The sequence below is a fragment of the Notamacropus eugenii genome, chromosome 3 (assembly GCF_028372415.1).
Source record: "Notamacropus eugenii isolate mMacEug1 chromosome 3, mMacEug1.pri_v2, whole genome shotgun sequence".
In the NCBI taxonomy this organism is placed as follows: Eukaryota; Metazoa; Chordata; class Mammalia; order Diprotodontia; family Macropodidae; genus Notamacropus; species Notamacropus eugenii.
The window spans coordinates 296,519,787-296,539,586 of record NC_092874.1 but is presented as its reverse complement, the minus strand read 5'-3'; the positions used below and the strand labels follow the sequence as shown (position 1 = coordinate 296,539,586).

The window sequence follows — 19,800 nt, the reverse complement described above, 5'->3', positions numbered from 1 at the left end:
GGGAGACATTCCAAATGGAGGTTGGAGAGAGAGTGAGGGCAGCGCTTCACCAGGGAAGCCACCTGCAAGAAGATGTCACGGCCAGCTCAGGCACAAAGCTGGCAGGCTTGGCCCTGCTGAGCAGCCACCCTCAGCGTCTGGGAGACACTTCAGAAACTCTTTAGGAAAGCGCCTCTCTGTCCCAGTGCAGCCAGCTTTCCTTTTGGAGGAATCCATCCCTCCCCTTCAACGTCTCCCCCATCAGGCTCTTCTCAGGGGGTCCCAGAAAATCACACCTAGTCAGTCAGTAAGCACAGCTTCTCATTACTTTTTGCTTCTTCCAGGAATTTCTAGCACTTCTAGAGTGAGATTTTGATGATGTCTCGACGCAGTCAGCGCCTGAGCCATCGTTACCATGTTGATGATGATGGAGGCAGCAGCAGCAGCAGCAGTGGAGGAAGTTCCCTGGTGGCTGGTCAGCACACTGCCTTCAAGGACAGTCCCTTAAGGTAAGCCACTCCACAGCGACCCTAGGTCATCTTCCAGATCACAACCACTCAGGGCAGCCAAGGGCCTGGCCAGCTTCCATGTGCACCTTTCTTTCCTGCCCCCATCTTTGGTGGAAACATCACTCTAGTGCTTTCTTTCCCCACAAATGCGAGAATTTCCTGTCCCCAGCACCGTCTCTTCCCCTTCTACCCCAACCTGGGCTGCTGCTGCCTTCACTCTCTGAGAACAGGAACTAGGGAGGGGTGACTTTGAGCATTGAGAGGGCCAGAAACTGAGGCTTAAAGCTGGGCAGGGAACAACCATCATGTGGCCCAGTACCCACGGTTTCTGGGGTGAGCTGCAGGGCCTAGCAAGAGCATAGGAAGCCATGGGGGTGATGGACCTGTGGGGGAGGAGACAGGTTCAGGTGGCTTTAGCTCCTCTTGTACCTCATCATGGTGGTTCCATTTGGAAAGAGGCCCTGCCTGGCCCATGGGAGCTGGGGATTTGTTCCAATGTTATAAAGGATTCATCTGTTGAAGGAATAAGAACAGAAGAGGGCTTTGGGGATCATTTCTTTTCATCCTAGAAGCTCCTTGAAAGTCTCTTCCTCCTCCAGGCCTTTCTCCCCCTGTTTTTCTCCTGCTTCATCTCCTTCACCCTCTTTCCTTTGCTCTTCATGCTTGGCGCCCCCCAGGACTCTGAAGAGGAAATCTGGCAGTGTGAAACGCCTCTCACCAGCCCCTCACCTGGGCCCTGCTTCCAATCCTCACACTACCTACTACAGTGAATCAGTGGTCAGCGAGTCCTACGTCAGGGGCCCCCGGGTCGCCTCGGTGGACAAAAGCTCCATCCTACAAGATCAGCTGGACAGCGATGTCTACTGGAGTGAACGTGGTGAGCTCTGGCCAGAGCTTGACAAACCCGAGGGCTTGGGCTGGGGAGAAGGAAGGAAGCTCCTCCCTGTCTTCTAAAGATTCCTAAGGAGGCTAGTGTCTGTTGGGAGTTACCTTACTCCTCCAGGTTGGCTCATCTCCCTGGATCCTCCCAGGTGGGAGATCCTTCCATTCTCCTGAAGCCCCTCAGTCCCATAGATGGCACTTTTCCAGATCTGGCTGACAATAACCATGCCTCCTAAGGCAGAAGGCCACCTGGTTTTGTGCAGCCAATGAGCTAAAAATCATCTTTACATGTTTCAGTAAAGTTCCATTACACTTAAAAACATAAAAAGTGTTCTTACCTCATACAGAAATAGGAAGGGGGCCAGATTTTGCCCTTGTGCAGAACTCCATTCCTGCCCTAAACCACATGGGGGGGCTTCTGGGTTCAGACCCCCAAAGGGGTGGGAAGTCTGAATTCTGAAAAGTTCTGCCAGGTGTTCCACCTCTGGCAGCTGCTGTTGCTGGAAGCCTGAAGCTCCCTGCTTATCAGGCACCTCCATGCTCTGTGCAGGTGGGGACTTGGTGAGGAGGAGGAGAGGCCTGGGAGGTGCTGAGAAGAGTAAAATCAATGGACTGAATGAGGGCAAAGTCACCTATGATATCTATGGATCTTCCTCAGGATACTCCTCGGAGGATGACTCTGCAGGTAGGCAGCACTTCCTGCCTACTGGAACTCCATCCCCTGGACGCTGCCCCGTGTACTTTGAAGGGTGCCCCATCCAGGGGGGATGGGGAGAACATAGATTTCAGATAAAAGGATAGAGAACTCTGCAGTCTGGCTCCAGGTGGGGGTTTGGAGGTTGGGAGGGCCCAAGCCTCAGCATGGTAATGGGGATGCCTGAGGCCCACTTGTGTCTCCTTCTGGGTGGCTCCTCATGTCTTCACTTTCCTGCAGGGCACACACTTATGGACCAGCCTGGCTCAGCATCCTCATTAAGGAATGCTGCCTCCCAAGTTGGCGCTTTCTTGTGGGTGGCCATCACTTTTCCAGGTGGGTTCTGGGAGTGGGTGGGCACACTGCCCAGGGCAGTCCCTGCTGTGGGCCCATAAGAGCTTCCTCATTCCTATGCTGGGGCACACCAGGCCTGGGTGCTAACCCTAGGACAGTGTGTGGAGACAGGCTTTTATGGCAGGATCCCCAGGCACAGCTAGAAAGCCTTGGGAGATTCAAGGAGCAGCTGCAGAGTGGGCAGGCTGGGAGCAAGCTAACTCTGGGATAGGAGGGCGAAGCCTTTGAACCCCTCTGCTGGGACTTTTACAGGTTGGCTCTTTGGCCTGTTCTACTGGTGGCTGGGCACTACCTGCTACCGCCTGACCACAGCTGCCTCCCTGCTGGACGTCTTTGTCTTAACCAGGTCAGTGAGGCCTCCCTGGGCTCTGCCAGAACCAAAGAACCCATGCTTGAAAAAGCTTCACCACGCTTGAGCTCAGTTCAGCTTTTGAGACTTTTGTGCCATGAATCTTATGACAGAAGGTCAGGTCAGGGTCAGGGGTGTGCTGGAATCAGCTGGAACCAGCTTGAACCTGCTCCTGAGTGTCAGCTACCAGTCAGGGCTCCTCTGGGTATCTAGACTGAAGAAGAAGATGGGACAAGTTGTGTGTGCCTTCACCTCCTTCAGAACTGCTTGTTAACCCTTCCCCAGCACATGCCAATCCCCATGAGCACAGGTGCTGCTCTATTCCTGAGTATCTTGGAGGAGCTGTCCCCTCAGTAGTTCCTGCCTCTCATCTCCACTGACTCTGGTGGCTTCACCTTGGCCAGTTGGAAAGTCCTGAGCTCCCAGGGGTTGTAGTCTCTTCCCAGTCCTTCGGGTAGCCAGGCCATCCTTACAGTTTCTCTGTGGGGGGTCATGTCCAGGTTTCCAGGCAGCCTCCAGGGCTGTGTCCAGGAGCCTCTAGAGCAGGGGTAGGGAACCTGCGCTCTCCAGGCCACATGTAGCCTTCTAGGTCCTGGGGTGCAACCTTTGGACTGAGGCCAAGTTTTACAGAACAAATCCTTTTCTTAAGGAGATTTGTTCTTGGAAGTCTAGATTCAGTCAAAGGGCCACCCTTGAGGACCTCAAGTGCCACATGTGATCTCCAGGCTGCAGGTTCCCTATCTAGCTCTGGATTCTTGGGGCCACAGGCTAGGCCCAGGGAGACTAGCCAAACTTGTCAGGGCTTACTCCTTCCAAGTCCCAATTTGACAAGCACTGAAATGATTTAGCCAAAAGAAGCCTGCCCAATTCACTAGCATATAAGCACATTCCTGAGAGCCCTGGGAGGGAGATGCCTTCCACCAGCCCTGTCACCTTTCATAACAACATTCACACATTTGACCAAGGTCAAATTTTCTCCTTCCACTTGACCTCGAGGGCTGTCCATAAAAGCCCAGAGCTCCCCATCGTAGCTGTCCCAGGGTGGGGGCACACCCTTTGTTGGTTTCCTCAGCAGCTCAGGGAGGGTCGCACAGGAATCTGGTGGGGAAGACCAGGCACTAATGTCTCCTCCTTCATCCCCATGAAATCCAGGAGCTTTTCAACTCTGAAGAAGTTGTTTCTGCTTCTCTTGATGCTGTTGCTTCTGGCTTCGCTGGCTTACGGTGAGCCTTGCTGAGTCCCCAGGGCACCCTGCCAGCCCAGACAGACAAGGGCTTGGGGGCAGGGCTGCTGAACGCAAGTCTGGAAGACAGAGCTTTGAAGGGGAGCCTTTAGCCTTTAGGGGAAAAGGGACCCAGGCCTTGTATGGGAAAGTTCTTGTGCCTGAAATGGGATAGACGGCCTGTGTCTCCTCCTCTTGATCCAATCCCACAAGCCTTTCTTGTGCATCTTCTGTATGCAGGCCTCCCAGACTCATGCTGCATGCCTACTATGACAGTGCTGGCTTTACATGGGTGTTTGATCTGCCCCCTCAGTGGTCACTGTCAAGGCACTTGAGGGTGGGGGAACTGGTAGAAGAGCTGAGTCCACAATGAATGGGTTAGCTGGGCAGGACACAGCCAATGCCAGCTCTGGAGGCCTTTGCCCCTTCTCACTGGGGAGAATGGACAGGGTGGTCCTCCCTGGATGGTCCCAAAAGAGCTGTACTCTGTTCAGGAACCATGACATCACTTACCCCCTACTATGAGATGAAGCCCAGCTTGGGAATGGTGACACCACAAGCTGTCAGTTACCAGGACCTCTATTCAGCTGGCATCTCCTGAAAGCACTCTGATCCTCCAGAAGAGACAGGGCTGTATGTGGACCAGGCTTGGGACCAGGAGGCAGGACTTCTCCATGTCCTCTCCCCAGCTGCTTCTTGTCCCTCATTTTTCTCATAATCCAAAAGTGTGTAATGACTCCTGAAAGGATCATGAGAGATGCCTTTCCTGAAGGGTCTTGCCTTCCAGATCATGGGGCCCATAATGCATGCACCTTCCTTGGGCCAGGGTCTGAGCCCATGTGGATGTGACACTGCCAGACACAGTCCAGGTGTAGGTCCTCATCCTGGACATGTTTCCCTTCTGGTGCCTCAGCCTCTGCCTTCATTAGCCTTTCCTCCCATGTGCTAGGTGCTTGGTATTTTTACCCCTATGGACTACAGACATTCCACCCTGCTATGCTGTCCTGGTGGGCAGCAAAGGGCAGCAACAGGAGAGAGGAGGTGTGGGAAGCAGGAGAATCCACCCCATATTTCCAGGTGAGTGCCTGGGTGAGTGCCAGGAACACTTTGTGCAGGACAGGCAGACAGTCTGCTCACAACCAAGTCTGTTCCAATCAACCCCAGAATCACTCAGTCCACTACCATTTCTTAAGTGTGGCCTACTGTGTGTCAGGCACTGTGCTAAGGGATGGGAATTCAAACAAAGAATTCAAACCCAAACAAACAAGCCCACAGTCCCTGCCCTGAAGGAGTCCCCGAGTCATGAGGAAACAACTAGGTACAATGGAGATCTACCAGGACAGATGGGAGTGAAGCAGTAGAGGGAGTTGGCTATGCTGTTTCTTCTATGGCAGCCATACAGACTATTACCATACCATCTTTGAAGACAGTTCTGGCCTGGCAGGATCTTCCAGGTGGTGTCCTCTCCTAGCGCTGTCTTTGAAACAGCTCTGCAGCACTATGAGGCATCAGAGGAGGGGGAAGCAGGATTAGCCAGAGGAAGCTGCTTTTGTTTCCATTTTGTAATGAACAAAAGTCTGTTTTATTTCCCTTCTCCCTCTCCCACCCATTCAGAAAAATGAAAAGCAAACCACTTGTAACAAATGTGCAGAGTTAAGCAAACCAGTCCCTTTTTGGCCATGTCTAAAAGATCTATGTCTCCTTCTGCCTCCTGAGGCCATCTCTCCGTCAGAAGTTGGGTCATTTTCCAGAAAAGTACTTGGTCACTGCATCGATCAGAGTTCTAAAGTCTTTCAAAGTTGCTTCTTTGTGGTTCTTCTCACTCTGCTCTGCACCAGTTCATACAAAGTCTTCTCAGGTTTCTCTCAATACCACCTATTTCATTGTTTCTTAGAGCACGGTTGTATTCAATCCTTACACCATAATTTATTCAGCTCTTGCCCAGTTCGGGGGCAAGCCAGTAGTTTCCATTTCTTTGTCTTTGCTGTTTGGGTGCCAAGTGTGTGTCATGCAGAAGATAGGTCATTCATCTCAGTGGTGACAGTCTCTTCTTAATGGTCTGTGCTGTGGGGCAAGAGATGAGAATATAAATCCAGGCTATAATGAAGCCTTCATTTAGTAACCTCGATTTATCCATGGATTTCCATCTCCAAACTCATCAATCTTTGCACCAGGGCCACTCACAAGCAGCATTAGGAGACTCTCTCACCTTGGATATGCAGATCCCTGGGGAGCCAGGGTCAGAAAACCTGGGCTCAAGTTTGAGCTTTGCCACTTGCTAGCTTTGGGACCTGGGGCAGTTCAATGCCAACCTCTCAAGACTCAGCCTCCCGCGTTCCCCCGCTGCCTTCAACTGAAATCATAGTTGCCTCCCCCAAAAGGCCTTCCCTAACACTTTGTCACACAGTGAAGTGATTCTGGAGGGGGGGGGGGTCTCCAGAAATTGGTAGCAGAGCCCAGACTATCAGAGTTGATCAAGCTGGGAAGACTTGAAGGCTGTGTGCAGATCCTGGTGTCTGCCCACCAGAAGCTTGGCCACCAGGTGATTGGATTTGGGGAGTCATGATGACTTGGGAAGCAGATAAAAAGACCAAACAACCTTTGCCTTCTGCAGCCACCTTCTGGTTGTGGACAGAGGTCAGGGGACCTCAGAGAAGGACAAAGAGTACTTGGTCTCCCTCAGTCCTCACACAGTCCAACCACAGTCTAAGTGGTTGACATTATTCCAGTGTAATCTGAGGGGTGACATGGAGTGGTGGGATAAAGGACATGGCTCTAGAAACAGCAACAGATGAGGTGCTGGATGTCAGATGCACAATGAGGTCCACGATTTTGGACACAGCCAGTGTCAGAATTTGATTTGTCTGACTTCTCATGTCAGCTGCAAGGAGTTTTTTTTTCAGATGTGGGGGGGAAAACAATCAGTGGAATGATCACTCACAGGCAGAAGAATTTGGAGGAGGCAAATCAGCCTCAAGGATTAGATTTCATCACATTTTTAAAGGCAACTAAAAAACCCCATAGTTGCTATTCCAAATGAGCATAAGGCAACAGAGGGCAAAGGAAGTCCAGGAGGAAGCTGAGAAGATCATTTTGTCCTTGTGACCCCAACACTCGGCATAGCCTGTTACACTTAGTGGGAGTGTATCAGTGTTTGTTGGCTGTCCTTGTACTAAGTCCACAAAACAACGTGCAAGGGAAGAAGACACAACTATTATTTGTCAGTAAGAAAGTCCCCAGGCACAGGATACATGATCAGCACCAAAAGATGTCACAACGAAACCAAAGGACCATCTTCACGGAATGAGAAATGCTGGTTACACGAATCATTTCAGCATCAAGGACCAGATCAGTGACTGGGCCCCACAAAGGTCAAAATCCAGCAAGTTAGAAGAAAGGGGGACAAAAGGGGAAAAAACATACCGTACAGCTCCAACAGCTCCAGTCCTTCCTCTTCAGATGTGTCAACCACTCAGGCACGGCAAAAGGAACACTGACTCATAGCATCGTTTCCTAAGGATGTTTGACTGCTGCCCCAAAACATCACATTCCAGTGAGAAGGCCAGCAATCCTAGAGGCTGCCTCCCTCAGAGACCAGCGGCTCTTGGCAAGCAAAGAAACCAAAGGCAACACTGGATCTGAAAATAGGCCACTGGCGCAAGAGAAGAAGAGGGTGGTGACTAAAGGATACAAACAGTGGCCCCGTGAAACGGCAAACATCAGGAAGGGCCCTCAGCCTCCCTCTTCAGCTCACTCCTGAGAGTGGAGGCCCCCAAATTCTTGAGGCAGCTCCTTCCCCTTTCAGTGACTCACCTTGTTAGGAAGCTGTTCCTGCCTCTGAAATGTGCCACAACTTCTACCTTGCCAGGACAAGCAAAGCAACTCTAACCCTGTCCATGTCCACAAAGTCTGAAAACCATTTTCATGTCTCCTCATCGTGTTGTGTGTTTCCAAAAGTTTTCTTGATATCATTGGTTTTTACTTAACCTACCTTTCCCAGTGTGTCTTCTCAGAAAGAGAAGCAGGGAATTTGGAAAAACCCTGCAAAGCTTGTGTGATCTACTAGTGAAAATCATTTTGAATTAGGTACATCTTTACACACACACACACACACACACACACACACACACACACACACACACACACGCACACATCCCACTGACTTTGAAGACTTGTCTCTAGCTTTTGCTTTCATGTGACCCACCTTGCTCAGTGTATCCTTCCCATTTTGCCCTCCCACAGAGCCAGCCCTTAAGCAAAAGAATAAACCAAAAAGGGGAAGAAAAGTTCAGCAGAACACAGCAGGCGAGCCCAGCATTAGATGCAGGTTCCCTGCCAGTATTTCCCACCCTAGCCAGGACGGGAAGGGAAGAAGATCCTCATGTGTCATCTCTGTTCTTTCCATTTCCATGGTTGTCTGTGGTGCTTGTTTTCTTGTTCTCCTCATTCATTTATTCCACTTTTCCCCAGTTCATGTAAGTCTTCTAATTAAGCAGAGTTGTGGCTTCGTACAGCATAGTCATATTTCCTTGTATCCATAAGCCACTCCTCTGTCAATGAGTTCTTTGCTACCAAAGAACTTTCTTAGTGGTTCAGTTGGTATGGCACTGAATAAGTTAATTTAGGTAGTTTTATCATTTTTATGCTACTGGCTTGACCTACCCACGAGGAGTGAGTACATCTCCAACTGTTGAGATCTCTACGTATGAAGAATGTTTTGTAATTGTGTTCATATAGTTCCTGTGTGTGTCTTGGCAGGCAAACTCTCAGGTTGTATACAGTATACAATTGTATACAGTTATTTTCAATGGAATTTCTCTTTCTATCTCTTCCTGCTGGATTTTCTTGATTAATGTATAGAAATGTTGATGGTTTTGATGGGCTTCCAACTTTCTTTAAGTAATTGTTTGAACTGGTTTTGTTTTAAACTGGTTTTTTAGATGACTCTCTAGGGTTCTCTTGGTAAACCATTGTATCATCTACCAAAAGAGATAGTTTTGGTTCCTCATTGCAGTTTTTTCCCTTCAGTTTCTTTTCTGCCTTATTGCTATATCTAGCAGTTGCTGTAACTGGTACAACACTGAATAGCAATGGTTGGCAATGGACTTTCTTCCTTTACCGTGATCTTACTGGGAAGGCTTATCCCCATTACATATCATGCTTGCTCTTGGTTTTAGTTAGATAATACTTATTTTAAAGAAGACTCCATTTATTCCTGTGCTTTCTAGTGTTTTTCAACAGGGATGAGGCATTTTGTCAAAAGCTTTGTCTGCACCTGTTGAAATCATATAAATTTGTTGTTTATGTTATTGATATAATCAGTTACATTTATAGTTTTCCTAATAATTGACCCAGGCCCAACTTCTTGGTATCAATCCAGCTTGGTCACAGTGTCACAATATATCTTTGTGATATATTCCTGTAATCTCCTTTCTTAGCATTTAATATTTTTCATCAATATTCATTAATGAAATTGATCTATAGTTCCCTCTCTTGGGGAGACGTGACTCTCCTTGGTTTGGGTATCAAGATTATATTTTTGTCATAGAAAGAATTTGATAAGATTCTATCTTTACCTGTTTTTCAAATCGTTTATTTAGTGTTGGAATTGATTACTTTTTAATCATTTGGAAAAATTTGATTTAGTCCTGGGGTTTTTTCTTAGAGAGATCATTTATAGCTTGTTTCGTTCCTTTTTCTAAGATGGGGTTATTTAAGGGCTCTGTTAAACAGGACTATTTACATTTGAAAAATTCATTTCATTTAGATTTTCATTTTTATTATTGGCATGTAGTTGGGCAACAAAGCTCCTAGTAATTACTTTTATTTTCTCTTCATAGATTGTAAATTCACTGTTTTCATTTTCTGATGTAATAATTTGGTTTTCTTTTGTAAAAATTAAATTAGCCAAGGATTTATCTATTTAATTGTTTTTCTCAAAGCTTATAGTTTTATTTATTAGTTCATTGGGGTTTTGTTCTTTCAATTTCGTTCATCTTTCTATCGATTCAAGATTTTAATTTTGGTGTTTAATTGGGAAGGGATTAATCTGTTGGTTTTCTAAATATTTTAGTTGCATGTCTAATTCTTTAATCTGTTTCTTTGTCTCTTTGATTGATGTAAGCATTTGAAAATATACATTTCCCTCTAAGTCCTGCATTGACTGCATCCCCAAAATTTAGTTATGTCATTGTCACCATGAAATTGTTAACCATTTCTATGATTTGTTCTTTGACTCATCCATTCTTTAGGATCCATTCTGTAAGATCCATTCTTTTTCTCCAACTCCTCTATTTGTGTATCTTTCTGTTTCAAGCATATTTCTTGTAAATAACATATTGTTGGATTCTGGTTTCTAATCCATTCAACTGTATTCTTCCATTTTATGAGTGAGTTCATCCCATTCCCATTCACAGTTGTGTTCATTAAATGTATATTTTTTTCCATGCTATTCTTTTACACTCATCCTTTTGTTTTTTACTCTGTCCCTTCTTCAGTAGTCTTTTGTTTCTGACCTTTGCCTCCCTTAATCTATCCCGTCATTCTTCCCTCCCCCTCACCTTTCTCTTAGACGCTTTTCCTCCTACTTCTCCTTGCGTAAAATGAATCTCTCCATCTCATTGTGTGTGTATGTGTATTCTTCCCTCTTTCAACCAGTTCAGATGAGAATAAGGTTCGTGTTGCCTGTTCCCCTCTTCTGTCCCTCCCATTGTATAAACTCTTTCTAGTGCACCCCATTTATGAGATAACTTTCCCCATTCTTTCTCTCCTTCCCCACAACCTTCCAGTGCATTTCTCTTCTCCACCCTTCCATTCTTTTGAGATCCTCACAACATAATACAGTCATTCAGGTCGCTATCTATTTAGACTGCTTCTAGGACCCGTGGTGATCATAAAATTCTGAAGTGGTTACATGTATCATCTTGCCACACAAGGGATCTAAACAATTTGCCCTTTTTTAGTGACTTGTGATTTCTCACTCATGTTCACCTTATTATTCTTCTCCTGAGTTCTGTGTTTGAATGTCAAATTTTCTATTCTGTTCTGGTCTTTTCATCAGGAATGCTTGAAAGTTCTCTATTTCAGGAAGGGTCCTTATTCCCCTGTAGGACGATACACAGTTTTGCTGGGTAGTTTAATCTTATTGTGGGCTCTAATCCTAGATCTTTTCCACTCCAGAATATGATATCCCAAGCCCTGTACTCCTTTAATGTGGAAGCTTCTAAATCTCATGTGTCCTGACAGTACTGGATTATTTCTCTCTGGCTATTTGCAGAATTTTCTCCTTGACCTGGCAGTTCTGGATTTAGAACAGTTGCTGGGAGTTTTCATGTAGGGGTTTCTTTCAGGAAATGATTTGTGGTTTCAAGTTCTACTTTGCCCTCTGATTCTAACACATCTGGGCATTTTCCTTTGTAATATCTTAAAATATTATGTTGAGCTCCTTTTTTGTTCCTGGCTTTTGGATAGACAAATGACTCTCCAATTCTCTCTCCTCAATCCATTTCTAGGTCATTGGAGTTTTGTATGAGATCCTATACATTTTCTCTTGAATTGATTTTATTTTTTGTTGTTGTCTCCTAGAGTTATTAGCTTCTATTTGCTCAGTTCTAATTTTTAAGGAATTCAGTATTTTTGTGCCTCTTTTACTAATTATTCATTCTTTTCTCATATCTTTCTTGTACCGCTTTTTAAAAATTTTTCCTCTTCCACTCTTAAAATCACTTTTTGTTCATTTTTATCTCATTCTTTAACTCTTCTAGGAATTCTTGTTCAACTCTTATCCAATCTACCCTTTTTCTTGGAGGATTTGCTTAAAGATATCTTCAAGTCATTGGCTTCTTCTGTCTTTCTGTCTTGAGCCATAGTAGCCCTTTGTGGTCAGGTTCAGTTTTGTTTACTCATTCTTCCAGCCTATTTCTTGACTATGAACTTGATGTTGGCATTGGGCTCAGCTCACCTCTGGGCTTTCTTAGTTCAGTCCGCAAACTTTCAGTGCTTCCATAGTGGTGATATCTGTTCACTGCTATTCTTGTCTGAGTTGTGCAAGTTCCTGACTCAGGTTTAGGTCTTCTGGCTTGCAGGTGCTGGAGTTTCTGTAGAATGTTATTGGACTCAGTCATTGTTAGCACACTTTGAGGTTCTGCAGGTTCAGAGGGACCGAACTTATTGACTCTTCTTGCGCCTGGGTCTCCTACCCGAGGTATCCCACTGCAGGACTAAAAGTGAACATTGAGCCCCCAGCTGTGCTCTGGGGCTCAGGTCCAGAACCTCTTTGCAGAACCCCTTTCTTGATCAGTGCTCAGCTAGGGCCTCGCTCACTCATAACTGCTCCTCTCAGCCTAGAAGAGTCATTTGGCCCCCTTCATGCTCCCAGGATAGCCTGGGATCTGCTCCTGCTCAGGGATTCAGTTCTAGCCCTTTTACCATCCTTGGGCAATGAAATGCTTCCCACTGTCCTGGCTGCCATTATGTTGGGCTCCTGGCCAGCCCCCACCTCAGTGTCCACAGCTCTCTTATTTCTTAAGCTTCCCTGGGCTGGAGAAATGACACACAGGGATGTTTTCTTGGCTTTCCTCATGAGAATGTGGTCTGGCACATTATCTAGATGGTTAGAGAGGAGGTGGGCTGGGCTCATCAAAAATGCCCACCCTCCCTCTGTTCTCTTGGTTCTGCCCCTGTGCTGTGTGGTTGGTGGGGAGGGGACCTTCTGCATGCTTAGCCTCCTTTGTACCTCTTGGGGAGGTCTCTGACCTGGCTTTTTGCCCTGAGCTCTCCCAGCTTCTTTGCCATTTCGACCCTGGTGACCCTGGCCCTCCCTCATCACTCTCCTGGCTCACTGCCGCAGTGTCCTGAGTGGCCTCCCTGCCTTCAGTCTGTTCTGCACTCTGCTCTCAAAGGAACTTTCCTTAAGAACAGAGCAGACCAAGTGACTTCCCTCCTCAGTCAATGGCAGGGCCTCCCCTTTGCCCCCCAGAGGAAAACAGCCCCACCCTGTCTTTCCAGCCTTAGCCTCATTGGTCTTCTGTACTCCTTTCACACTCGGTGACCCTACCCAAATGGCTGCCCCCATGCTGAGAATTCATTCTGGTGCTCTTTCTTCCAGTCAGCCTGTCAACCCACATGTATTTATTAAGCACTTCCTCAGTGCCGGGTCCCGGCCTAGGGGACACAGGTACACAAAATGAAACCATTCCCATTGACCAGGAACTTCCATTCTCAGGCGGAGACCAACAATGCTTACGTTTTTGTAAATAGCGTAAGTGTGAAATGAAGAAATCTGCCGACAGCAGTTAAACGACCTGGTGGCTTTTAATGTCCTTGTCTCCTCCATTCAAATGGAAGTTCTTCGTACACAAGAAAGGTTTCCTTCTTGGTCCTTGTGTTCTCAGCACTCAGCCCCACCTCGGGCACACAGTGGTGCTTAACAAATGCCCAGTGCTCCTTGTTCCTCCTCCTAAGAGACTTTTCATCTTTGTGTGTTTTCCTCCTTGTTCCCAAGGCTGAACAGCATGTCCTGTCCAAGGTTCATGCCCTAGAAAGGCGGCTGGAAACTCTGGCTTCTGAATACTCTGCACGTTGGCAGAAGGAGGCCATCAGGCTGGAGTTGCTGGAGCTGCAGGGGGCCAGTGGGAATGGAGGTGGAAAAAGCCTGAGCCACGAGGATATTTCAACTCTCCTGGAGGGCCTGTTGAGCCGATGGGAACCCACCCTGAAGAAGGACTTCCGTAGGGACACCACTGCCCACATCCAGGTGAGGAGAACGCTCTGCTAAGAAGACCAGGTCGGCAAGCCCAGCTAGTGGAAGGCATAGAGGTCTTGAGGTGAGGCAGCACTCTGGGCTTGGCAGGACCTGCCAAGTTCTCTGGGTCTTGTTGAACGCCTGTCTCCTTTTTTGTGGTCTCCAGGAAGCACTCACCACCCTCAGGGCAGAACATCGGCAAGATTTGGATAATGTTCTAAAGAAGATTTCTCAGGCATCCCAGGTAATCCAGAAGCTCTGACGCTTCTGGAGGCAGAGACACAGGGGATGGAGGGCGGGGGGGGGGGGGGGGAATGAAGGGGGGGCGGGGGGGGGGGAGAGGGGGCAGAGACGTCTTGGGGGAGGTCACTTGTAGCTGGAAATGTTGGTGCTGCTGTCAGTAGACCTAACACTTGCTTACAGGTTTCTGGCCAGATTCCATACTTGTATGGGAGCATATTCGATTGACTCATTGTCCCTGAGAGCTCCTGTCTGAGGACTCTGGATCCCCTTGTCCGAAGGATAAGCAGAGAGCTTACTGATCTAAAGCAACCTAAGCCTCCTCCTGTAGCTCCTTTCTGGAACCCCTTTCCTGTACTGAGCACATCCATGCATGAAGACTAGGGAGGGATAAGATTGTCAATGAGAAGACTGTAACTCAACAGCTGAGTTTGAAACTCTTTTCAGGGACTGAGAAGTGACCTCACCACTCTAGGGAAAGTGGTTCATGCCTAATCTCAGCTGAGTTGGGGTCTCTGTCAGATGCCTCCTCTTGGTGGGATGATAAGAGAGGAGTCCAGTCTTTGAAAGGTCTAGCCCAAACTCAAGGTCAAGATTTCTGGAGCCCAACAGTTTGCAGAGACTCAGATCCTCCTTAGCAGACAGAGGGTCCACCCAGAGGAGACAATGAGTCCCCAGAGTGTGGTTTGGTGTTTTCATCAGTCTCATTGTGCCATCATCTTCCTTACAGGAGCTGGAAAGCTGGGTGCTCCAGCTAAAATCTGAATGGCAGAGGTAAGGCCCCAAACTAACTGGCAAAGAGAAGAGGAGGGAAGGAAGGCTAGAAAACTAGACCAGAGAAAGCACCACTGAGATTCTCTGGGGGGGTGTCAGTAGAGCCAGAATACTTGGGTTAGCATGTCCATAGGATTAATCCCAGCTGGTAAGGACCTCAGAGAGCAGATGAGGGTCCTGAGGCCTGGGAGGGAAATGACTTGCCCAGGGTCACACAGGGAGTAAATGTCAGGGAAGACTTGCACCCAGATCTCTGGTTCTGTTCTTTCCCTTTGATAGTGGTTCTGCTTGACTCTATCCTGTGTCACTAGCCAGTGGCTGCCCTTCCCTTTTCCTTTTGTCACTGTCTAGTTTGGCCCAAGAAGCCCTCCAGGAAAACATATTAAAGGCTATGGGTCCACTGGAGGCCCAGCTGGCTGGCCTGAGACAGGAACTGGCAGCCCTGAGCCAGAGACAGGCTGCAGCGGCAGAGGAAGTAGACCTTTGGCCACAGAAGATGGCAGCCCTGCGCAGTGATGTGAGTCCTCCAGTCCACCACTTAGACCACATGTGCCCCTCTCTCCAAGGTGGGCTGCCTGAGCATCTGCCCAGGGAGACCCAACCCTCTAAGGTGTCCACTGGGGTCCAATGAGATCTTTTTTGGTAGACCTGAAAGCAGTGGGAAAATGCCAGTCACTTGGTTCACAACCGTCCCTTCCCTGGCACCAGGAAGACATGCATAGGCTCTGAGCTCTCAGAGTCTTTCTAGACACCCCCTCCCCAGGTCCCCTGTCCCGGCCCTCTTTCTTCCTTACCTCTACTGTTTTGTGGATGGTCTCTGGTGGTTTCTAGGTGGAGTCTCAGTTCCCAGCCTGGATCAGTCAGTACCTTCTTCGAGACAAGGGCGCTAAGGCTGGGCTTCTTCAGCTGGAGGAGGTACAGGCCCAACTTCGGGACCTGGAGCACAGAATCCTCACTCAGGTGGCAGAAGGGCAGGTCAAATCTGCCAGTGAAGCTGCTGCCAGCCTGAGGCTGACCCTTCACAAGGAAGGAGTGACTGGGGTCACAGAGGAGGTGAGGCCTGCCCCATTCCCTGTCTGCCTGTCGGAGGTCATGGGTTTGCCCTGAGAGGAGCCTCCAGGGAAGGAAGGGGAAGCCCTGGCAGAGCAGGTAGCACACGTGGCCCTCTGGTGAAAGGGCTGGGCCAGTTCTGCAGGCAGCTAGGCCCATGAGTCCATCCATGCCTGTCTTTTAGGATGTGCACCAGATTGTGAATGAGGCCCTGAAGAGATACAGTGAAGACCGCATTGGGCTAGTGGATTATGCCCTGGAGTCCTCAGGTAGGTAGCCTGTAGAAAGCCAGAGGGCTGGGGACATGATGGTTGCCCATTAAGGGACAGCAGGAATTAAAAACTCATGATGCCCCTTATGGGACGGGGCAGTTGAAGGGCTGATGCCCTGGCAGTGACCCCTCATCTTCAGGACTACCTCTGTGTCCTGCCAGCCCTCAGCTGCCCCCACCTCACTTCTCTCCCTCTTGTTCTTTCAGGGGCCAGCATCATCAGTAGCCGCTGCTCAGAGACCTATGATACCAAGACGGCCCTTCTCAGTCTGTTTGGCATCCCCTTGTGGTACTATTTCCAGTCCCCAAGAGCCATCCTCCAGGTATGACAGAACAAAGGGCCCCCAGCTTGGCTCTCTGCCATCTCCCACCTTCTGTGGGGGCTGGGCTCTCAAGGTGGGAGGATTACACAATGGAAATCTATTCCATTGGCTGCCCACCTGACTTGTCACCTGACTTGTCTTCTGCCCACAGCCAGATGTTTACCCTGGCAACTGCTGGGCATTCCGGGGCCCCCAGGGCTTTGCTGTGGTTCGATTATCTGCCCGCATCCACCTCACTGCTGTCACCTTGGAGCATGTACCCAAAGCCCTGTCTCCCATCAGCAACATCCCTAGCGCCCCCAAGGATTTTGTCATCTTGGTGAGTATCTGAGCCTTGCAGCTCTCCATTCCCGTATGCCTGACAGCCATTTCTTAACAGCAGCATTGTGAGGTGAGGAATGGAAGGATGTGCCCATTTTACAGCTGGGATATTGAGGCTGGTCTCTGGACTCCACAACCAGCCCTTTCCCTGCTCCCCCTCTTCTTAGAGAGAAGCCAGAAGAGGACAGCTGACAGCAGTCAAGATTTCAATGCTGTCTCAGGGTCCTTTTATACAACTCCTTTATACATGGGTGCCTCCATGGCCAGGTGTCCCATGGGGGAGCTGAGTGGGGATGATGAGCACCATTCCCTACAGTCACCTCCTTAGGGCAGAGTTGGAATGTCCTCATAAGGAGGATGTGGGTGAAAAAAGTGGAGCCAGAGGAGAAGAAGAAACGTGTAGGGGAACAGGATGCTTCAGGACCTAAATCCTGATAGATGAAGAAACTGAGGCACCTACAATTAAATTGTGTGTCCCAAAGCCATTCAGCAGCTTAGGGGAAGAGGCAGAGAAGGAGGCCAGGGGCTTGGAGGGAAAAGGATCTGTCTACTGAGTTAGTGAGAGATGCTGGAAGGTGAGGGGACCAAAGAAGGAAACATCATGGTGGCTTTTGCTTTCTCCCCTTTACTCTCCCCAATGTATCCCCCCCTACACCCCCTTCCTCCTCCTCTTCCACCTTCTCCTCCACAACCTCCCCTTCCTTTGCCTCCCTGGATAGATCTGGATTCATGTCTTAACAGCATGACCTTTCCTCTAACCCCCTCCCATCCATCCATCCATCCATCCATCCATCCATCCATCCATCCATCCCTTCCCTTTGCTTTTCCTTCTCTGTAGGGGCTAAATGAAGATTCACAGTCGGAAGGGGTGGCCCTCGGGCACTTTACCTATGATAATGCTGGGGAGTCCATTCAGACCTTCCACTTTCAGGTATGGAGGGCTGGCCCCACAGTGTCCCAGGGAGGCTGGTGCTCTTGAAGGCTAGATCACCAGCCATGGGGATGCTGTGGCTTTGCTAGGAGCTGCAGTTTGAGCCAGGACCCCATGGTTCTGATAGCAACCTGAGGGATAACATTCAGCCACTGAAGAAGGCCTGGGGGGGACGGGCTCTGGGGTCAGGATGTCCACCAAGGGATCACGAGCCTTCCTGACCCCAGTTTCCTCTTCCCACAGGGCAATGACACAGCCCCATACCAGGTGGTCGAACTTCGGATCTTAAGCAACTGGGGTCACCCTGAGTACACCTGCATTTACCGCTTCCGGGTCCATGGGAAGCCTGCCAATTAGCCTCTCCCCCCCAGGGCCTTTCCCCTCTTTCCCCCTTCAGCCCCTCCCCTCCCCCAGCAAGCACTTCATCCCACTTTCTCGCCCTCTCCCACACTTCATCCCTTATGGCCACTGTGACTTCTGGGAGAGATACAAGGTGGGAGCCTACCACCATGGAGCAGTTTGGCCCCACCCTGCCCTCTCTGATGGAGAGGAGATCACCAGCTCAGCTATTTGTTTCACTCCCCATCCTCTTGAGGGTCAGGTGGCCCAGCTCCCTACCAGGCCCTGCCTGCCCTCAGGAGGTGTATACACAGCTATGTATGATATCTTGAAGGTGTGAGTCAAGACATCATGAGGGCCTTATTATGCTCAGCAGCACTCAGAACCACAGCTTAGGCCACCTTAGCTTACCTTGCCCAAGAGTCTAGGTCAAAGAACTTGGTTTATTGAGGGCATGACAACTTGGGCAGTTCCAAAGGGCAGACTGGTAGACAGTCTGTCTTGGGCATGCCCCAGCAGGTGGCTAAAGCTCCCGTCCATGGTAGCATGCATAGTTCTCTTTACCATGGGGCATGATGGGGGCAGTCTTTGAAATCTGAAGTATCTGGGACTGGCCACAATTCCCTGGTGTTAAGTTTATTGGGATAGAGTCGGGGTTAGTTTTTTGGAGTTAAGGCTGGGATGGGAGGGGAAGGGCAAATTCTTTGGCCCTGCGGGCCGATTGTATTATGTATATAGATAGATATTTATATTTATACATAGATCTCTTTGTTCTTTGTTATCAGACAGAAAAGCTATGGGCTTCATTTCCGGCTTCCTCCCCCTGGGGCCCAGGGTGATATTCACTCCAGCTCCAGCTTGGGCTGGGGGGCAGGCTGTCAGGCACGGATCCTCACAGTGACATTGCCATCCTTCCTGCCTTTTACTGTAGGAGGGAAGGCAGGCCTTCACACCACAGGGCTGGCCACTGGTCCCTGAAGCAAGCAGGGGCACTCACTCATCTGCAGGCTTTGGGGGTCACCAGCAGACAGTGGCAGGCTGACCCTAGCTGGCCCTCAACCCAGTTTGCTCCCTCTGCTTCTGTTCGCTTACCAGGAAGCTGGCGTCTGAGCAGCCCTGCGTAGGAACCTACAGATGGGGTCTTAGTTCTTCCCCATCACAAAGGCTACTGTTTAATTCTTTACTTTGATTTTTTAATCAACAAATTCTAATTTATGCCTATGCAAATATAAATTTTCCCTGGGATCTGTGGCTTCTCCTTGTCCACCTGTTGCTCTTGAGGCCAACTTGGAGTAGTGGGGAAAAGAAGGTGGTATTCTGGTAGAAACTCCCTGGTTAAAGGGCGGCTTCCTTGCTGCTGAGTGAGGCCTGGGAGGGATTGTCCTGGGCATCGAGAAGGAGCTAAGCCCAGGCCTGGGCTGGGAGAAGCAAAGCTGGGTAAGGGAACCAGAGGAGGCTTTCTCATTTCTGCCTGCTCCTTTAAAGCTCACCCAAGGCCTCTCCTGGTCTTAATCCTCCCTCAGTGCGCCCAAATTGATGTTTTATACTTCCTTGTGTGTGTCTGCATATCCATACATAAACGCACACCTATCCAGACAGACATTCCTCTGTGTGCCTGCTCCATCTTTCAGGAGCAGGACAGCTTTCTAAGGAAAAGAGCTTTGTGTCTGCCTTGGTCTCCCCCATAGCTAGCACAAGGCCTGCCACCCAGCAGACACTTTATCTGAGCATTGCTATTCACTTCAACTCAGGTGTAAAGAAAGAATATACTCTACAGCCTTCTCAACAAGGGGTCACCAGCATGCCTTTGACAGCCTCCA

General features: G+C 49.0%; 1 protein-coding gene across 1 annotated transcript; it reads left to right on the top strand.

The window, feature by feature from the left end:
- Window positions 1-326: 326 nt before the first annotated feature.
- On the top strand, window positions 327-19,225 carry LOC140534738 (SUN domain-containing protein 2-like). Its single transcript, XM_072656152.1, has 17 exons — window positions 327-488; window positions 1,166-1,356; window positions 1,921-2,055; window positions 2,305-2,400; window positions 2,671-2,764; window positions 3,920-3,990; window positions 4,939-5,066; window positions 13,492-13,743; window positions 13,898-13,975; window positions 14,702-14,745; window positions 15,097-15,262; window positions 15,577-15,798; window positions 15,980-16,064; window positions 16,274-16,389; window positions 16,541-16,708; window positions 17,549-17,641; window positions 17,885-19,225. The coding sequence occupies exons 1-17, from the start codon at window positions 355-357 to the stop codon at window positions 17,996-17,998; spliced, it is 2,187 nt and encodes a 728-aa protein (XP_072512253.1). The 5' UTR covers window positions 327-354; the 3' UTR covers window positions 17,999-19,225.
- The last annotated feature ends 575 nt before the right edge of the window (window positions 19,226-19,800 follow it).